Genomic DNA, 19,120 nt, shown 5'->3' on the forward strand with positions numbered 1-19,120 from the left:
ATATGGAATAAGGAGATGGGGTCAGTATTTTGTGAAAGTAACATTCTTTGACAAAGTACTATTTTCTTTTTATCTGACTGCTTTATTGGTATTAGACTGCAATCTGTGTGGGGATTTCAATCTCAAAGTCTACCGGGTTAGTCAGCAACTAAGCAATAAACCTTGTGAAGACCATTCATTCATTCATTTGTAGTCAAATTTTTATCTCACTCAATCCATCATTACCTCAGTCTCATTGAAGTGTTGTTCTTATCTGTTGGTGTGAGTGAAGCCTGGCTGGGCTCTGGGTAATGCTCTGAATACAAAAGAGGGCAGCAGAACTTTGAAAGCCTCCTCCGCATGTTGTTGGAGCTGACAGTGGAAAAATGCTCATGTTTTTGTGATTAGGTGGACTCCTGCTTGAATACTGCTGGCTCTCTGTCTGTGTAGCTGGATCTCAACTCTATGACAAGTTGGAAAAAGTGAAAAAAAAAAAAAAAAAAAAGTCTGTCTTATGTTAGGCAAAGGGAAAAGATACTTTTTTGTTCCAGCACCACCCAGGGAAAAAAGTGGGAGTCTTACCTCAGAAAAGGGAAGGGAAGGAGTAATGAGAACCTCTGTATTCTTGACTCCCTGAGTCATTAGCAAAACACTGTGGCTAAACCAAGGTTGCTAAATCATCATCTCCTCACAGCACGGGGAGTTTCAAGTAAAGATAAGCTCCTACACACTCGCTCTTGCCTCATTACCTAAGGCTGAATTGGCTGGAAGGCTGCTAGCTTTGCACCACCTAAAGTTAGCAGTCTTGCTCTTGTATATTCTTCATCTTTCTTTTGGCTAGCTGCATAGTTTCACTTTACCTGGAAAGGGCAATGTATTTTATTTTGAATTGGCATAGTTACCAAGAGGCCTATTTTTATGTAATTGAATGAGTTATTTAAGCTTTGCAACTTCTTAAATATTCATAGTGTGATGAACCAGGCTGCATCAGTTCACTGCCTCTTGCCTCATGATTATCTCTGTTAGTCTGGCACTCAAGATCAAGGGGAAATGTTTTATTTCAGTTTTCTCCTTCCCAAGCCAACAGGTGGGCTACAAGTTACAACTCAATCCACTTACTCAGCTGCAATCATTTTATAGTAACACCGTTGTTTCTGTAACTGATAACATTTACATTGGAAAAAGGAGGAGCCAACAATCCAAAGCTGAGAGCTAAAAGAAATTCAGCACTGAAAGAACTTCTGATCTTTTTGTTATTATTTGGAAGATGGCTTAGACTGTTACTTCTACTCAGCATCCTTCCATGTTAGTTTCCAGTTTTATATTTATTCCTAAGTAAAGCAGTGAAATGTCAATGTCCCATTGGTCCAGCAGCGACAACACACACCTGTAATGGATTTTTTGAAAAAAAATTATTTTCCTGTCTTGACGACCCCCTCAACATCAGCTGAAAACTACTTTGTGAGACAAAGCACTGTTGTTGACTTGGCACCTAAGCCCTTTTTCCCTACCTAATGAAAGAGAGTTATATAAAATCATCATGTGATACCTAGTACTGTGAGAAGGCACAGAGGAAAAACCATAAGCTGCCTCTACAGATACAAAGTAATACCCTGTGGTCAAATGACATAATCCTGTAATTACTGATCCATCAAGCAGAATTCCGTGTAGCAGCTGTATTTTAGTCTGACAAACAGCATTGTGTAAAAACTATGAATGTTTTCTTGACTAAGTCTAGCCAGAACAATTTCTATCACCTAGATGTATTTGTCTAAATGACTGTTTAAAATGTGGATCATTGGTTTAAAGACATTTCTAAGGTATTCTTGAGACAATCTAAATCAAGAATAATTTATAAATACAAGAAAAATTAGCTATAAAACAGTTACAGCAGCAAGGCTGACGACAGTTACATTACATCAAAACATTGGTCTGGACTTATAAATCCTTCTGTATTGCAGTTTGCTCCATTTAATGTAGGTATTGTTTTTTTAAAGGGCATCAAGGAAGGCTTTTGTGGGTTTTTTTTTGGTGGTGGTGGTGGGTTTTTTTTTGTTTTTTTTTGTTTATAACCACCACTGAAAAGTTATACCATGATAAAAAAAATAATAAACTCAGTGTCTTTATTTATAATACAGAAGTGCTGAAGTCAGTCCTGTATCTTCCCATGATAAATTTACTTTACAGTACAGCTAAAACACCTTATTTAACTCTGATTTGCTTCAGGAAGGGCTCATTTTTACGTGTTCTTTGTCTTCCCCAGACAGGAACAGAAACACAAATGGTTTCTCATTTAAAATGAGGGGATTTTTGATGACAGAGTATTTTCTAGAATTCCTCATAAAAACAGTTTCTCTTCTGGAACTGAGTGAAAGGCTCATAATGTCTTTACAGTGTTTCGTGGGGAGAATTTTGAATGGGGGTTGGCAAATAAAGCTTGCTTTTCTTTATTAATAGAGAGTTAATATCAGATTTGACCTGTATTAATACTTGTGATCTTTATTTTCCAAGTCCTTGTTTACAGTGTGAGTTTTTTTCTACTTGGTCTACTTTTTGTGTATTAATGTACTTTTCTGTGTTATAGCCAGTCTTCAGCTGAACAGTAGCCCCCTATCCCCAAGACACCCACTCTTAGTTTTAGAAGCCCTATTGAAGCTTTGAATACAGAATAAACTCAGTGTAAGGCTGATACTGTTTTATGTTACCTGCATCTGCACTGACATTACACAGTTGAAAAGATGCCTGTAAAATCTTTTTTGCAATAATAGGAGTTTTAGCCAAATTGCCTAATGGAGTACAAATGACTACGTGTTGGGGTTTTTTATGCATAAGAATCTCTAATTTGTTACTTAGGCCTTCAGAAACTGATGCTGGCTTCTGAAGTCATGGCATTTGGAACATAGTAAGCTTGGGGTTGTGTTAATTTGCTTTCTGATTTGGAGATTTTTATTTTTTATATTCCAGTTTTTGAGTATATCTCAAAACCTAGATGCCTACTATTAAAATAAAATTGAAGGGAGGTTTCCAATACTATTGTCAATTGTCAAAAAAAATTGTACAATTGTCAAAAGCCCCTAAATCAGGGCTTTTTGAGTGCTTTAGAAAAAGTAATTTTTCCCCCTAAAGACTGGGAGAGAAAAGTTTTTGTAGCTGCCATCCTGGAAGTTGATTCTTCAAGAATGCAGAGGGAGAAGGCAGAGAGGGGCTGTTCTGGCAGCATGAGATGGTTAAACTCTTCTGCACTGCAATCAACAACTACAGAGAGATGGTACCAGTAACCAGTATTTTGAGGTTTTTTATTGCTTTCTGCAGTTTCAGCTGATGTGATCAGTTGAAATTTGAAGGAAGCAATTTCCTTAACATCTGTGATAAAATCAGATTGCTGATAACACTGAATGGCTGCTTACCTGCTGTTGCAACAAGACCTCTCCTTCTACTTACTGCCTATTGTTTTAAATTTCAGTGGGGGGTTTACATCACAGATACCTTTATAGTACCTACCACAACAGAACATTGCTTAATGTTATAAAACTGTCACACTATGTTTCATTTTAGTCATACACAAATATCCTAACACTAGAGAAGATGTAAAATGCCATGCCTTAACTGCTCCCAAGTTTTATATTGCTTAAAGCTTTTTTTGGCAAGTCAAGCTGGGAGATTTTGTATTTGAGAGTAGCTTGACAAATAGAATGTAGGCTGCATAACCTTGGGTGTGGTTACAAGCATAATGAACCAATTTTAACTCCCTGATGCTGCCAAAAAGGATATAGTTTCCAGCCATATGTTTCTGTCTTTTCCCCAGCATCACTGGGGTTAGCACCAATTCCCTCTCCATGCAGTCAGCTGGGTTGGTCCCTGATCCAGCTGATTAATTTTTTTCAGTAGGGTTCATTCTTGGATGGTTGAAGTTGTGACTGTGTGACCAGAAGGTAGTAATGCCAACACAGAGCCTGGCAACACGAATGTAAGGACAGGAGCAAATAGGAGCTGCTTCCTCTTTTGCTGGCATCTTCATCTGAAAATAACTCAGTTGTGTAAATGCATCCTTTGAGCAAAACTGTCCCCAGGTGGATTTTCATGAATTAAAGGCAAGGAAGGGAAAGGGTGATGATGAAACAGGGATTTTAGAAGTGTACTAAAGACAATTCCATATTTGGAAAACTTCTTGATCTGGTTTTCTGTACCATGAGAATGTCACATGCAGATCTCCAAACTGTATTTCTGTCTGTGCAAGGGTGACAGTGTAAATGTTCAGGTATCCATAAATCTGTGCAGTTGTGCTACTTATCAGACCCTCCACATCTTTAGCATCTCTTAAATGAGAAAAGGGAGGAGAGGGTGATAGAAGAGAGTTATTTTGTGTTTTTTTTTTTTTTTTAGTAACTCTTGAAATTAGAAAAAGCACAACAGTTCCCTATGATACTATGCACTTGGCATTGATTTCTATATAGTTCTAATCTAAGAACAGCAATAGCCCAGATACTTGATTGTTTTGGCTGACTCTGCAGATTAGAATTGCTTTTGCTGTCCTTTTCTTGGGATTTTCCTAATTGACATAAGAGTGCGTGGAGACAAAGCCTTCTTTAGAAGGTATAAGACAAACAGGGAAGTTTTGATTCAAGTGGTCACAGGTCTCTGATTCACAGTGGGGTTGGGTTTGGGGATTCCCCTCAGTGTCTCTGGAAATGATGTAAGGCTGTTGGCTGGCTCACTGACTCCTTTAGATTTGGGCACTGTAAAGCAGTGGTTTAGGTGACTTTAAAGATGTTTTCCAGAACGTTACATAAATTTTCTCCTTAGCCTGGTGAAGTTTCTATGGTTGTTCCAACAAAACTATGTAAGAAACTTAATCATAAAATCACAGAATAGGAAGGGTTGGGAGGGACTTTTAAGATCATCCAGTTCCAACCCCCCTGCATGGGCAGGGATGCCTTCCACTAGACCAGGTTGCTCAAAGGTCCATTCAGCCTGGCCTTCAACACTCCCAGGGAGGGGAATTTTAACATCCACACTTGCAGAAATACCACTCATTAAGTTGGTTCTCCTGACCTCCATCACCAAACAGTTGACACACAGATACCAGTGCAAATCATCCTTAACTTACTCTCCTGTATGGTGCACTCTTAGAATTTTTGTTACCCTTTCACTTTGCTTGTAAACATGATAGTTGCCATGCTTTGTACACTGCAGTGATGCTCAGAATACAGATGTAAACATTTGGTAGAATATTAGAAAAGTTTCTGTCCCAATTCTAGCCAAAGACAAAACTCAATTTAATAAGGGCAGAACTTCTAGAAACCTTAGTCCTGGCTTTGGCACTGATTCAGCAGTGATGTAATCTGACTTGAAAGTCAAATGTCTCAAGTATGAGGTATTTACTGTGTCACTGTCAAAGATGTTGTAAACTTTGTGCTTTTACAATGAATCAGTATTGTGCTAATGCTTCATGTGTAAGAAATAGCTGCATTTGGCCCTAGATGTAGAACTGAATAAAGCCTGTTTTCATCAAGGGATTATATCCTCCAGTGTTACTGTGTTTTCTGCTTTTCTCTGTATGTGTCAAAACCAATAGCTTAGCTTTTTTTCATTATTATTGTTACTGTACAGTTTGCTGTGAAATTATGCTGGTTTTTCGTTTTCTTTGTAGGCAACAGAGATTTTGCTCCTGATGATCCGCTGGAATTTAAGTCTCATCAGTGGTTTGGAGCCTCTGTGAGATCCAGAAATGATAAAATTTTGGTAGGTTTTTGATGCCCTTCAAACGCCTCAATACTGGGATGTTGTAATGGAAAAAAATGTTAAAAGATCCAGATAACTCAGAATTTAAACAAAATGCCACTAATCAGCATGACTTGTCTTTTTCAGACTTTGTTGTTAAGCCTTGTTGTAACTCTTTAGGAAAACAAAGATTGTATCATTTTTGTCTTGAGGAAAATAGCAGGATGAGTTTGCTGGAGTTAGAACATGTTATAAATTCTTGATGTGCTCTTTACAACTGTTGCTCCAAGAAAACATTATTTCTAAAAGGTAATAAATCAGCTATTTCAAAAAATACAAATTGGTGATACTTCTACCCCAGCACTGATAGTATTAGTCTCATTTAATAACACATGGTGCATCTGCCAAACTACTTTTTGGTTACTGTTCTGTAGAAAATTGGAATTTTGCTGTATCACTTTCTACTGCCCAGCATTCTGAAGAGGAGTTTGGTTTCTCCAAACTCTTTTCTCTCCACACTCTTCCATGTGTTCTTCCTTAGGCCTGTGCCCCACTGTACCACTGGAGAACTGAAACAAAACAAGAGAGAGAGCCTGTAGGAACTTGTTACCTTCTTGCTGGATCGAAATCTGTGGAATACGCACCCTGCAGGTCAAGTAAGTGTAGAGCCTCTTAAGAATGAGAAAAAAACCCAAATCTAGATCCAGACGTTTGAATTCTCCTTCAGCTGGTGTTCAGCATGCAGACCTTGATTTCTCTACTGTAGGCCAAAGGAAAAATCTGTTATCCAGTATCATTGGAACTGAGGACTTCAGTTTTTGGAAGGACACTTCTGAAGGAATCATTCAAGCAAAACTATGTAGCAAGTGTTTTTTCAAAGACCAAATCTAGGATTTTCTGAAGGTTTAATTATTGTTATTCAAGTAATTTAAAGAGAAAGTTCATTTTAGAAAACAAGGGTTTGCAGAGATAGGTTCTGGTTTCCATGTATACATATGTACATAGTGATGCATTGTTTTAACTATTTTAATTGTTGAATGTTTTGATAAGCTAAATAAGTATATATTAAACTAAACCATACTAGTTAAGCAGTCACACTTTGAGATAGGGGGATCTCAGCATCTCTGCTCTGGAGCTGTATAATCCTAAAATCCCTAAGATTAACTCGACCATAACAATTCTTGCTGGGATGAGTGTCAGGATGTTGAGGGTTTTGTTCAGCCAGGTATACTTTTTTTTGTTGCTCCAAACTGAGACTTGAAACAACTTATGGTTTTGGACCTTTCAGATTTTTATTCTATACCAAAAGAAAAACTTAATCGCTGCTTTCCAGATAGATGATTTCCTTAATAAAAATTTCAAATATTTTCCCCCAAACCTTTGAAGATTAAATACAAAGGAATATGGAGTTGCTGTTTAGTTTGACTGTTAGGCTAGAATATATGTTAATGTTATATGTATGCTAGACCAGCCCTAAAACTTTTACAGCATTTGATTTTGATGATAAAGAGAAAACATGGATTTAGGAGTGAAAAAATTCTAAGGTTCAACTTCAGGAGCATAAGGTTACTTGGGAAGATGCATTGGGAAGTATCCTTGGAATCGTCTAATATTAGAGTACTGATAATATTTATTTTATTTATTTTCTCTTTCTTTTCTATCCATTTTTAATGCAGCCACTATCGATGCAGATGGACAGGGATTTTGTCAAGGTGGATTCAGTATTGACTTCACAAAGGTATGTGATTCTTTCTCAGCTCCACAACCCTGATACAGGCTGCATACAAGCACTATGATGAAACTAAATATAAGCCACCATTCCTGGGGGGAAAAACACAACCAGACACATTCTTGTAAAAAAACAAAAATAACTTCAAACCACTCTGGTAAGATAAACTTGTTCCTCCCTATATATTCACAGCAGCAAGCTTTCACTTCTGGCAGGGATGATGTCCTGAACAAACATTCCAGTTTTCCAGCCTCATGCCATACACCTCTGTTGCACCTAGTCCTCAAGTGAAATGAACTGTAGTAGTTAGTTCCTTTGAGAGGCTTCTTTTGAAGGGACTGGTTCATAGTTAGTGTTCCTTCTTGAGGAAGAATAACACCCTGCTAAAGGGAACTGGTAAACAGTGTTCTTGAGAATTGTTCAGCTAGCCGAAGTAGACATTTTTTTGCCACCTGTCTTATGTTTCTTCTCCTTGCAGGTGTTTTGTGATTGTTTTTTTTTTAAATTCACAGTTATTTTTCAAATCCAAGTGCAATAAAACTGTGCCCAGATCAGAGAACTGATTTTGCACTGTACAGTTGAATTGTTTAGCACAGTCTGGAGATACTATGGCCATGCAAGTCCTATTTGTGATGTGGCAATTTTTGGGTTTTTTTCACACCTTATTATTGGGTCATACCCCTTCACTATTGGCTGGAGAACTCTGATTTTTCCTTTGGAGGAAACTTTGCAATGTGCAGCTTAGGACTGTAAGTATTTGGGTGATTTTGCAGTCATCCCTCAGGCTCACTGTGCAGACTGAAGCCCCAATTAAAACCAACTTTAGGCTATACTCCAAAAGCCTGGCTGAGTGGGCAAGCCTGGGGATGAGGTATTTACAAATCTCTGACCTAGATTTGATGAATATGGGAGTTTTTAAGATAAAAACCAGAATAAGTGGCTTAATTATGCAGTAAAGCCTATGGCCCAGTTCAGTATTTATGGAGCAAATTCCAACCATTGGGATACTTAATGTGCTTAAAATTTCATTAAATGGTTTGTGATCACAGTTGTACCGAGGACTATGGAGTGGCAGAATTCTGAATTAAACTTAAATAAGTTAGAGAAAGTGGCAGGGCAGATTAAACTAGTTTTGTGTACTGACCCAAAAACATGTTATGATTGCCTTTAAGACAAGAAAACTTGTCTTTCAGTTTTCTCCTAATTGTACTTCTGTTGTCTTAGATTTATGTGGATAGAAGGATCTATGACAGTAAAAGGAGAATTCTGACAGGAATTTCAAGTGGGTGAAATAGAGAAGCAAGTCATTGAAGGTGGATTGTTTGTTATCTTAGCATTTTACAGGATGCACTTTTAATTAATCATTGCTTAAAAAAATGTTTTGGGGTCAGTGAAGCTCCAGAGATATCCATACATGGGATTACTTCCCTTAAACATAGGACATGTTCTCTTATCTCCATTGCATGTTAATGTGTTTTTTCTTCTTTTCCCCTCCAAGGGAGACAGAGTGCTACTTGGAGGACCAGGAAGTTTTTACTGGCAAGGTGAGATACATCACTGAAGTCACAGAGATGACCTCTTCAATTTTTCTCTTTATCCCCCTCTTTATACTCATTTCTATTCACAGTCAAAGTCTTGATCAAAAAGGAAACTTACAGAAATATTTTTTCTGCATCCTTCAAAATTATTTGCTGAATAATCATGGCAACTGCAGATTAAAGCTGTGAAGTAATAATGTATGTATTTGTATGGATGTGTCTTTTGCCCTCTAAGTAACTACTATTGCTCTAAAGGCATTTTCCCAGGATTTAAAAGCATTTAATTAGCAGGGCAAGGTTCCTTTAGGATATGATCCTTGATTCAAAATCTGCATGCTTTGTAATTTGCCTGTTTTTTAAATTAAATGCCAGTGTTTACAAAAGATTTTCTTTATCACACCAGCCTACAAGTAGCTAAAGCAGCACAGAAGGCTTTTTGCCAGTCCTTTGTTTTAAACTCTGAACAAAATGGATTGATTGAAACTAAACTGTGGCTACATTAAAATATACATTATGTTTGGGCATGCATTTTGTTCCATTTTGGCAAACGTGACAGATTACCTGCCAAAACAACCTTACTCTCATCTGCTACAAAAAAAAAATCCCAAGACTGAATAGAAAACAATAGTGTGCAACTAAGTTTTGTTCCACATTCTAGGGGAGAAGTTTTCCCTATACTTCATATATGTTTCAATATGTATGTGAAACAAGTCCTCTTTCAGAAAAAGAATTATTTATCATGCAGGATGTAATTTAAAACTCAGAAGAAAAGAAAATAATGTAATGAAGTCACCACCTAGTGGCTAGTGAAGTGAAAGCAGAGGACAGGTGCTATACAATGCTCATTTTACTGGCTTGCTTGCCATGTTAATCTCTCCTGCTGGAGTATTTGAAGGAGAGATGACTCAGTTCTGCAATAGCAGAAGCACTCACTTGCTGATACCTAACTTGAGCAGACCCATTAACATTCTGACTTACACGTTGGAGTGGCTTCTATTTGCAGTGAGAACTTTTGGGTGTGCTGTTAGTATATGCCTAAAATATTTATATGCATAAATCTTTGCTGGAGTAGGATCCAGATTTTCACTTTCATCCTTTCTTGTGCTGCTGCTGTTGACTATTTTCTGGTCAATATTGTGGAACAGTTGTTGCTCGAGAAGGAAGCATTCTGTAAATCAGCCCTGTTGCTTTGTGAATGATTGCACGTATTTTTCTGTTGGTTTTAAGCTGTTTTCTTTCCCTTTAGGCCAACTTATTTCTGATCGAGTGACAGAGATTGTGGCTAAATATGACTCCAAAGTCTACAGTACAAAATATGATGACCAATTAGCAACCAGACCTGCCAGTGCTGCTTTTGATGACAGCTACTTGGGTGTGTAGTTTGAAAAGGAGGAAAACCTGCCTGTACTTGAAAAACTGCCATTAATATTTATATCTAAGTCACACTACTACTAAATTTACATTTGACGAGTGACTAGAGCTGCATGCCTGAAAATGCACTAATTTATGTATGATGGAAGCTTATTTGTTTTGCCATAGGTCTGATTTAAAAAGCACCTGATAACAAAATAAATGGAAATATTTCCATAAATTTTTGTGCTCTGCAGTCAGGCTGCATATCCATCATGAAGTATGACTTACATGAGCAGTTAGTCACATACATTTTTTTTCAAGAAAAGCATCTGTTTCTAAATCGACCAAACCAAAATAAAAATATGAAAGAATAATGTTTGTGAAGAAAACTAATGAAGAAAAGTCCAAGGCTCAGCAAAAAAGCAAAGGTAGACCAGGACTATTCCTAGGATGACAATTTTAAAATTTTCATCTTCTAATCTCAAATTCACGGGTGCTGATGAACTACAGTCTGCTCATGTAGCTGCTCATAGTCTGAACTACTTAGAGACTGTATATTTCATGTTTTAAGATAAAATGACAGGATTGTGCACAGGGATTATTAAAAGTGTAAAGAGAGATGAAAGGTTTGATAAGGTTTTTAAAGTGATTTCTTGATTTTATCTGTTGATCAGGTTATTCTGTGGCTGTTGGAGACTTCAATGGTGATGGCATAGAAGGTAAGACCCTTGTTTCAGGGCAGGTCTTTCAAATAAATGGTATAGAATAAATGATATAGTGCAGAGGAAAACATAAAGCACTGGAAGTGCTTTATGCACCCTGTGCAAGTAAAGACTACGCTTTGTGACCTGAATGTTATCTTGGTGTTTTATGCTTTATATTTCAGACTTTGTATCAGGAGTCCCAAGAGCAGCCAGAACTCTGGGCATGGTAGGAAATTTGAAATGTTAAACTTCATGATAAATAAAAAGATGAATATTGTTGGTGGGCTATAATGTGCTCTTCTTCATGTGCAGGTGTCTATCTACAATGGGAAAAACATGTCTTCCATGTACAACTTCACTGGTGAGCAGGTGTGTAGCTTCATTCAGAACGGTGGGTGACAAGAGGCCATTCCTATGGCATGTTTAGAGAGTATTTAGGGTACTAGAGTATATAATGTTATTACTTGTGTGCCAAAGAAAAGTGTTATAAAGTTTGTAAAATCCTAAAGGTGTATGTTCTGGGAGTTCCCATTTTGCCTGCCTACTCACAACCCCAGTTTTGTTTGAATGAGGGAAATTCTGCCTATTCACACAACTGGGAAAGAAGACTGGAGCATGAAAGGGGGCATGAGGAAGGTAATCCAGCCAGTTCACTTTCTAACAGTAAGGAAAAGAAAGGAGACAAAAAAAATGCAGTATGTGTCATCTCCCTAACCTCTTCTATACAGCTTTTTATGCACCTTGTATGCAGGTTTGTATCGTTACAGTTCACAAGCTTGTTTTGAATTTTTCTTTACAGATGGCTGCCTACTTTGGGTATTCAGTAGCTGCCACAGATATCAATGGGGACAAGTAAGTGCCCTCTTCTCCCCCCTGCCACCCAACCTGTTTCTGGACAGAAAAAAATATATTTTTACGAAAAAGTCTATCTTACAATATAGATTTCTGTCTTCATCATTTGTTTAAGATGACTGTGCAACACACTCTTTTACTAGTACTTAGCATCTGTTTTAACAATTATATAGATTTGTTTTTTGTATTTATTCACATAAATACACATATGTATTCATATACTTTAAATGTATTAAACTCTGGTATGTCTGTGCTTACTTTGCCTTCAGTTGTAATTTAAATATAGAAAACTTGCATCTTAACACTGATTTCTGTGCTGAGCTAGTCCTACTAATGGATACCTGAGAGAATGACACTGGATTTTAATTCTGTTACTGAAGAACCTTATCATTTGTGGTTCAGTTATACAGATCTGTTTATTGGAGCCCCTCTTTTTATGGATCGAGGTTCTGATGGGAAACTTCAAGAGGTCGGCCAAGTTTCCATTTGCCTTCAGCGAGCCTCTGGAAGGTTTCAGATCACAAAGCTAAATGGCTTTGAGCTGTTTGCAAGATTCAGCAGTTCTATTGCACCTCTGGGGGATCTAGATCAGGATGGCTTCAATGGTAGGCTACAAATCAGTATTTATAGAGCGTAGATGAAATGCAGACTGCACACTTGAATATGGATTCTGCACACAAACATTAGGCACTCTGACCATGACTGAATGCTGGACACCAAGGTCTAGACTCCTTTCGATGCTTGTATGCTACTCCCAAGAATGCTAACAGGAGTTACATCTATGCATCGAGCAGAGACTATACCATTTGAACTACAGCATGGATTATTTTAGCTGTTACAAGGAGGAGTTTGTTAGTATGTGCTAAGTGCAGTAGAAACCTCGTTGAAATATCTGACTCTCCACTGTGACTTGTTAGGACATCTACAATTTAATTTCCTTTTTTTCGTTGCTTAAAGTCAATCTTTCTCTCCAGAAACACTGAAAAATTACTGAAAAGAAGAATTTGTTTTAGAGATCTGGTTAAAAAATGGTCTGCTAGAAGAGATTTTTGTCAGAAAAGTCAAGTTTTGTTTTTTTTTTACCAAAATGAGTCTGATGAAAATATCCCATAACCAATACCTGAGTGTCTTGAGAAAGTATTTGGATGAGAAGTCTGAGTCTGATACCACTGAAGCTGTGGACTCTCAAACCCTTTGCCAGTGCTTCATAGAACTTTCACTTAGGAAGGACAGCAATGCAGCAGATGAGAATTGTATCATTTGGGGGCAAACACTTTCAGTAATGCCAGGGAGAACACTTTGTTTTGCAAGTCCTGTGCTAGTTTTTTTCTAGAGTGGTAGGAATTTGAGTTCCACAAAAAATGCTCATGATTTTGTTTTTTCCATTCTGATTGCATGCCAAGATTTTTTCTGAAATATCAAGAATTATATTAAGCTAATATTTCAAATTCCCAGGTAGCTCTAGTTTATTTTTGATGAAATAATTGTCATTGTGTATAAACTTCAGCTTTCTTTTATTGCCTTGGAAAGATTCTACTTCTTAAAATACCTGTATTTTTAAAATCCTGTAAGAAATGCAGAAAGCAGTGTGTGATCCAGCAACTAATGATTAGGTCATGTTAACTGGATATATGACATCCACTATCAGATAAAATTGAATTTTATGCCAATGATGAGTACTCTAACTTTGGAGTCTGTTTTTGCAGTGTACCAGTTTGAACAGGATATTTCTTTTGTAGCTCAAAATATTTTATGCCATTGTTTTTGATGAGGGTAATGTTTTGATTTTTAATTGCTAATAGTATACAGAATTAGTGTGAAGATGCAATATCACTGCAGCTATTTACAGAAGACACTGGAGAGGTTACAGCTGATAGACAAAACTCAGTTGATGAGATTATCCAAATAGTGTTTTGATATTTCAATCTGCAATACACAGTAGGTGAGAAAACCATAGTGAAATTTGCCTCTTCTTAAGATTAATTACCTTGCCATTATTCAGTCTGGGTTTTTTAATATTTTCTGTTCGTTTTCCTGCTGTGATTAGTTCTGAGTGTTAATTGGAATGCTTTCTATCAGAGTATGGCACAAGATTGGAATTTCTACTGTTTTCACAAAGTTTGTAAAGATGAGTCAAAATATAAAATGGTAAACTTTTGAGTCCCTGTTTTTTTAATGTAACTTTCTCAAATTTTATGACAGGAAGAAAGAATAATGTGATTCCTCTGTCTTGTGTTTAATATTTTAAAAATTACCATGTTTGGTCTTTGAACCGACTGGAGAAATGCTGAATTCAGCTTGTATGGACACTTCTAAAGCTGTATTTACAACTAGTACAATTAGCATTTTGTTTCTTGCTAATTATATAAGGAGTATTCTCAAATTATGAAGCTTTAGGAGAAAGCAAAATTTCACTAACTGAAAGTTCTCCATAAAGTTTGCTGCCAAGCCATGATCACAATAGACTGGAATGTAGTTTTAACATTGTTTTAAGATGATTTCTATTTTCCAGAATTATCATAATGTCACGCCCTTTGGAGGAACATGAGTGCATTAATGAGATGGACAGAGAGACTCCTTTAGTTTTTTGGTTTGATGCCAACAATGACTAATTCTGGATGTTTAATGCTCTCAAAAGCATCTCAAATACATATGATTTGGCTGGAAGTTGGTTACTGAAGTGTAGAAGTGTTTGCAGAACTAATGCTTTCCCTCCTCGCCTGCTTCCCCCCCTGCAAAGGAGTCTATGATACATTAAACATTTCTACTTTTAGAAAACCCATCATCCAATTAAAAAAAAAAGTATTGCTGATGAACATTTTAGAATCTGCTTGCATTTTCTCCCTGTTGGTAGACATCAAAACTGCAGTATCAGAAACCAGTGATTGATTGTAAGCACAAATATGTCCTGGTCTGTGTATGGAGATGCTGACAATTGTTCTTTTGGTTTTACAGATATTGCAGTTGCTGCACCCTATGGTGGAGAGGACAAGAGAGGACTTGTCTATATCTACAATGGGAGAGCAAATGGTTTGACTGCAGTCCCATCTCAAGTTCTGGAAGGGCAGTGGGCCGCTCGCAGTATGCCACCCAGTTTTGGGTACTCCCTGAAAGGAGCCACAGATGTGGACAAAAATGGATATCCAGGTCCTTTGGTCTAAAATGTCACTTTAGAGTAACTTTATAGTAGCCCTATTATTTCTGACTGATATGTTTTAAAAAATAAATTGTAAGGTGTAATGTTCCTTCTTTCTTCCTAGACTTGATTGTTGGAGCCTTTGGTGTTGACACAGCTGTTTTGTATAGGTAAGGAGCCCTCTATGTGTTCACCTAAGTGCAAACAGAATGAAAGCCCTGTGGCAGTCTTGACTTTAAAAAGCCAGATCAGGGAAGCCTGAAATTCTGCCACTCCACCTTCCAAATTGCTGGAGGTAAAAATAAGGCTGTATTGCTGTTTTCACCAAGTAAATCTGCTATCTATTATTTATCTATCTAGTCTGCTATCTATTATTTATCTTTCTCGATGATCTATTGTTAAGGGAAAACACAAATAAGGGTTTCTGAGTGACAGTTTCCAAGGGTTTCTGAGTGACAGTTTTCTAGATTCTGATACATACAGGGGACTGCTAGACAATTGCACTGCAATCCCAGAAGTCTTACCCAGATTTGCACATTCTGTGAGAATGCCTTACTTGTCTGTGCTGGAAACAGATAGGTTGTCTTCTTAACACAATTCTCCATGTTCTGAAGGTAATAAAAGGGCACAGAAAAGCTTCCTGCCTTTTCTATCCTACTTAGTGATTATTTGTTACACTTGCAATTTCACTAAATATTGTCTAGAGTATGTATGTTTCACAATTTGATGGGGAAGGTATTGTCTATCATGGTGTTAAATATTGTTCAAGAGGATGTTTTCTTTGCAGGGCTAGACCAGTTATTAGAGTAAATGCTGCCCTGGAAGTTAATCCAACCATTCTAAACCCAGAAAACAAAGCCTGTTCCCTGTCAGATGCAAAAGTTTCTTGGTAAGTGGGGTATCTTTGTTTTCCTTTGAGGGGAGGGAACTATCTGTTTTTTATTTTCTTAAGTGCTCAGTTTTGAAAGGGCTCAGGAAGTCTGGTCATCTAATTAAAAAAGGCAATCAAGTACAGATTTTTCTGAAAGTACAGAAAATACAAAATAAGAACTCATTGACAATAGTGGGAGAATCAGCATTGTCTTGAACAGATGGTAGACTGACTCCTAAGTTGCATTCTGCCTGCAGAGACTGTCAGTGTTGAGTAAAATGGTCAGGAGTCACATGGAGTCACACAGCTTTTGCAATGTTTTCACCTATTAATTTACTTTTTAGATCAGAAATAGAATGGGTTTATGGAAGACACTTGGGAAATTATCTGCTCTCCAAACTGGTTTTGGTTCTTGTTCCTAGACTATGATCCAAACAAATTTTCCTTTCTAGTCCCAACTTCTTTTTCAGCTCAGTATGCCAGCTCCTTCCAGCTTTTAAAATAAACGAGGCACATTTGATTTTGGGAACAAACACTGTCACAGGTGACTGTTCCTATATAAACTAAGACCCCAAATTTTGCATTGCCATCTATTTATAAATAGGTTGTAGATTGTCTCCCACCAGAACAAAATACCTTTCGGGAGTCTCAAGAGTCTCAAAAGAGAGTATTTTTGAACTAAGAAAAACGATAAATAATTTCAGAAGCAAAAGTGTGTGAAATTAATCTTTTCTTTTCCTCCAAAACAGCTTCAAAGTGAAGTTCTGCTTAAAAGCAGATGGCAAAGGAAAGCTCCCAAATTCACTCAGTAAGTCCTGCTAGTTTAAAAACTTCAAGGCTTTTTTATGTTGTTTGCAGACATGAGCACTGCTTGTCATTCTTTTTTATTATTGAAACAGTTGGTTACAGCACAGTCCTGCCAGTCCAGTAATCATATATACATCTCTATGACTATCTTAGCATTTTTGGATTTGTTTTTTTTTTTCCAAGTGCGTTGAAGTTGTTGGGGTTTGAGCATACTTGGGACTTTAAGCATGTTCTATCACTCGGTGGAACTAGCTTTGGAAAGTCCCTTATGTTTTACAGAATTGAGATCAGCTCTCATTGAGGGAAATTTTAGACAAGAATATTCAACTGTGTGCATTGGTAGGCCTGAAAAACAGACAAGCCAGAAGGGGAACTTCTCACACTTTTTCTGAAATAATGAATTTCTGATTGATATAGTTGATTTTTTCATCAGGTTCCCTGGATCTATATCCCAGGAACAGATTGTTTCAAACAGGTTTTTGTGTCCAAGATTTTTGTTGTGTGGCAAACAGCCAGGTTTTGTCTACTGAGTATAAATCTTTCATATAAATAGCTGTTACGTATTTTAAATTTAATTATCTATATCACATATTTCAAGTAATTAGATTAGCAACACAGTTAAATATTTATGTGCAAGATTGCTTTAAAATATTCTGGAGGAAACCCCCTCCTACTTCTTGATTGTAATCATAAGTTGGAAATGTATCAGTGCTCTCACTTCTTTCCAGTTTTTAAGGAACAAGCAGAGTCTAATTTAGGACAACAGTGTTTGTTAGTTACTGTATGGAGAATTAATGTAGTAAAAGATGTTGTATTGAAAGAACTGGAACTTTTAAAAGTTCCAAGCACTTCTGTTTTCATTGTAGCTGAAATCAGCTTTCAGCTCCACTTCTGCTGGGAATCTGCACTGTGTTGAATTGAATGAAATATCCCTAACCTAAATGCTTTGGATTGGACAGATTTCCAAGTGGAGCTGCTTTTGGATAAACTTAAGCAGAAAGGAGCTATAAGGAGAGCTCTCTTTCTCCACAGCAAACAGCCCAGCCACTCGAAGAACATGACTATTACGAAGGGGGGCAAAATGAATTGTGAAGAACTTGATGCCTTTTTGAGGGTAAGCAGCCATTTATGTTTTAGGCAAATAATTCTTGGTGCATTGTCTTTTACAAGCTCTTTGTGGTGGGTGTTTAAACAAAATAAATGCTACAGAAACTTCATGCACTATGGATAGACTTAAAATGACTAAAACCTGGGTTATTGCTGCTGTCAGAGGGTGAGCAATGGATATTGTTGTGTCTAAAATCTTGGTCTTGGATTGGAAATTCAATTCTGAACTTTGCTCATGACTTGGACAACTTTTGGCACAAAATTGGTAACAATTTTTAAGGAAAAATTGTTTAAGTAACAATTTTTGTTATGTGCAAGATTGTATAAGTAACAATTTTTGGCACAAAATTATTAAGAATTTCCAACGAATGTGGTAGTCAATAAGAAGAGGATGTGCTTCTACTTTGAATCTAAAAATGAAGAAGAATACAGATCTGAAACTGAAAAGCACAGATCAGCAAGTAACAGAGAACACAAAAAAGATGGAAATATCATTTGCCTTTTCTTGGTCTTTTCATTTTAATCCCCACAAATGTTAACAAATAAATAATTACAATACAACAAAACAATAAATAAAAATCAGTTTACTGTTGGTTTTGGGATGACTGTTGCCATTAGAGAGTTCTGAAGGGTATTTTTTTGTTGTTGTTTTCTTCAAATGTTTTAATTGTAATTCATAATTTTGGTTTCCTCAGGATGAATCTGAATTTAGAGACAAATTAACTCCCATTACTATTTTTATGGAGTATCGTCTAGATTACAGAACAGCTGCAGATGCAACAGGATTGCACCCTATCCTCAACCAGTTCACTCCTGCTAATATGAGCAGACAGGTATATTTCTTCCATGGTCTATGAGGAAAGAACCCAGAACATATTTTTAGCTTTCAAACTTATTCAATACTTAAGTTCCTCTTATCACTCTCAAGATATCAAAACACAGGTCTGGGCTTTTGTCTCTGATTTATGGAAATACTGATGGTTATTGTATGTTTGTCTTCTCTTTTTTCCCTTCTCTTGTGTGTCAAATTTTGTTTTGGCATCTTACTCTTCAGTGCTGGACTTGCTTTTTACATACACAAATTTAAGAGTTTTCTGGGGGAAAAAGGAGTTAGGTGTAGGATTAAAGGTGTTAATCTGGAATCATCCACTGCTCCGACTATGCTGCTCTATGTATATTATGTTTATCTTAAGGTAAAAAACATAGTTTTTCTATTTCTGCCCTTCAGACAAATTTTTGCACTAATTTGCACAGAGAATAGTGGCGATGCAACTCAATGAACACATTATTCAATGTATGGAAATAAGATGAAGATAATGTAGA

The 19,120-nt window shown here is 36.8% G+C and overlaps 1 protein-coding gene across 1 annotated transcript in view; it reads left to right on the top strand.

Annotated features, from left to right (window-relative positions):
* The window catches only part of ITGAV (integrin subunit alpha V), a 42,691-nt gene that overhangs the window by 10,503 nt on the left and 13,068 nt on the right, over nt 1-19,120 (top strand). The window contains exons 3-18 of the mRNA XM_071747770.1: nt 5,630-5,721; nt 6,242-6,356; nt 7,377-7,438; nt 8,928-8,973; nt 10,214-10,339; nt 10,995-11,039; nt 11,207-11,250; nt 11,337-11,393; nt 11,824-11,876; nt 12,279-12,481; nt 14,832-15,023; nt 15,137-15,182; nt 15,800-15,901; nt 16,633-16,691; nt 17,650-17,804; nt 18,493-18,630. Of these exons, the coding sequence (XP_071603871.1) occupies nt 5,630-5,721; nt 6,242-6,356; nt 7,377-7,438; nt 8,928-8,973; nt 10,214-10,339; nt 10,995-11,039; nt 11,207-11,250; nt 11,337-11,393; nt 11,824-11,876; nt 12,279-12,481; nt 14,832-15,023; nt 15,137-15,182; nt 15,800-15,901; nt 16,633-16,691; nt 17,650-17,804; nt 18,493-18,630 (1,535 nt within the window). The remainder of the gene's footprint in view (nt 1-5,629; nt 5,722-6,241; nt 6,357-7,376; nt 7,439-8,927; nt 8,974-10,213; nt 10,340-10,994; nt 11,040-11,206; nt 11,251-11,336; nt 11,394-11,823; nt 11,877-12,278; nt 12,482-14,831; nt 15,024-15,136; nt 15,183-15,799; nt 15,902-16,632; nt 16,692-17,649; nt 17,805-18,492; nt 18,631-19,120) is intronic.

Source organism: Heliangelus exortis, chromosome 6, assembly GCF_036169615.1.
Source record: "Heliangelus exortis chromosome 6, bHelExo1.hap1, whole genome shotgun sequence".
NCBI classification, from domain to species: Eukaryota; Metazoa; Chordata; class Aves; order Apodiformes; family Trochilidae; genus Heliangelus; species Heliangelus exortis.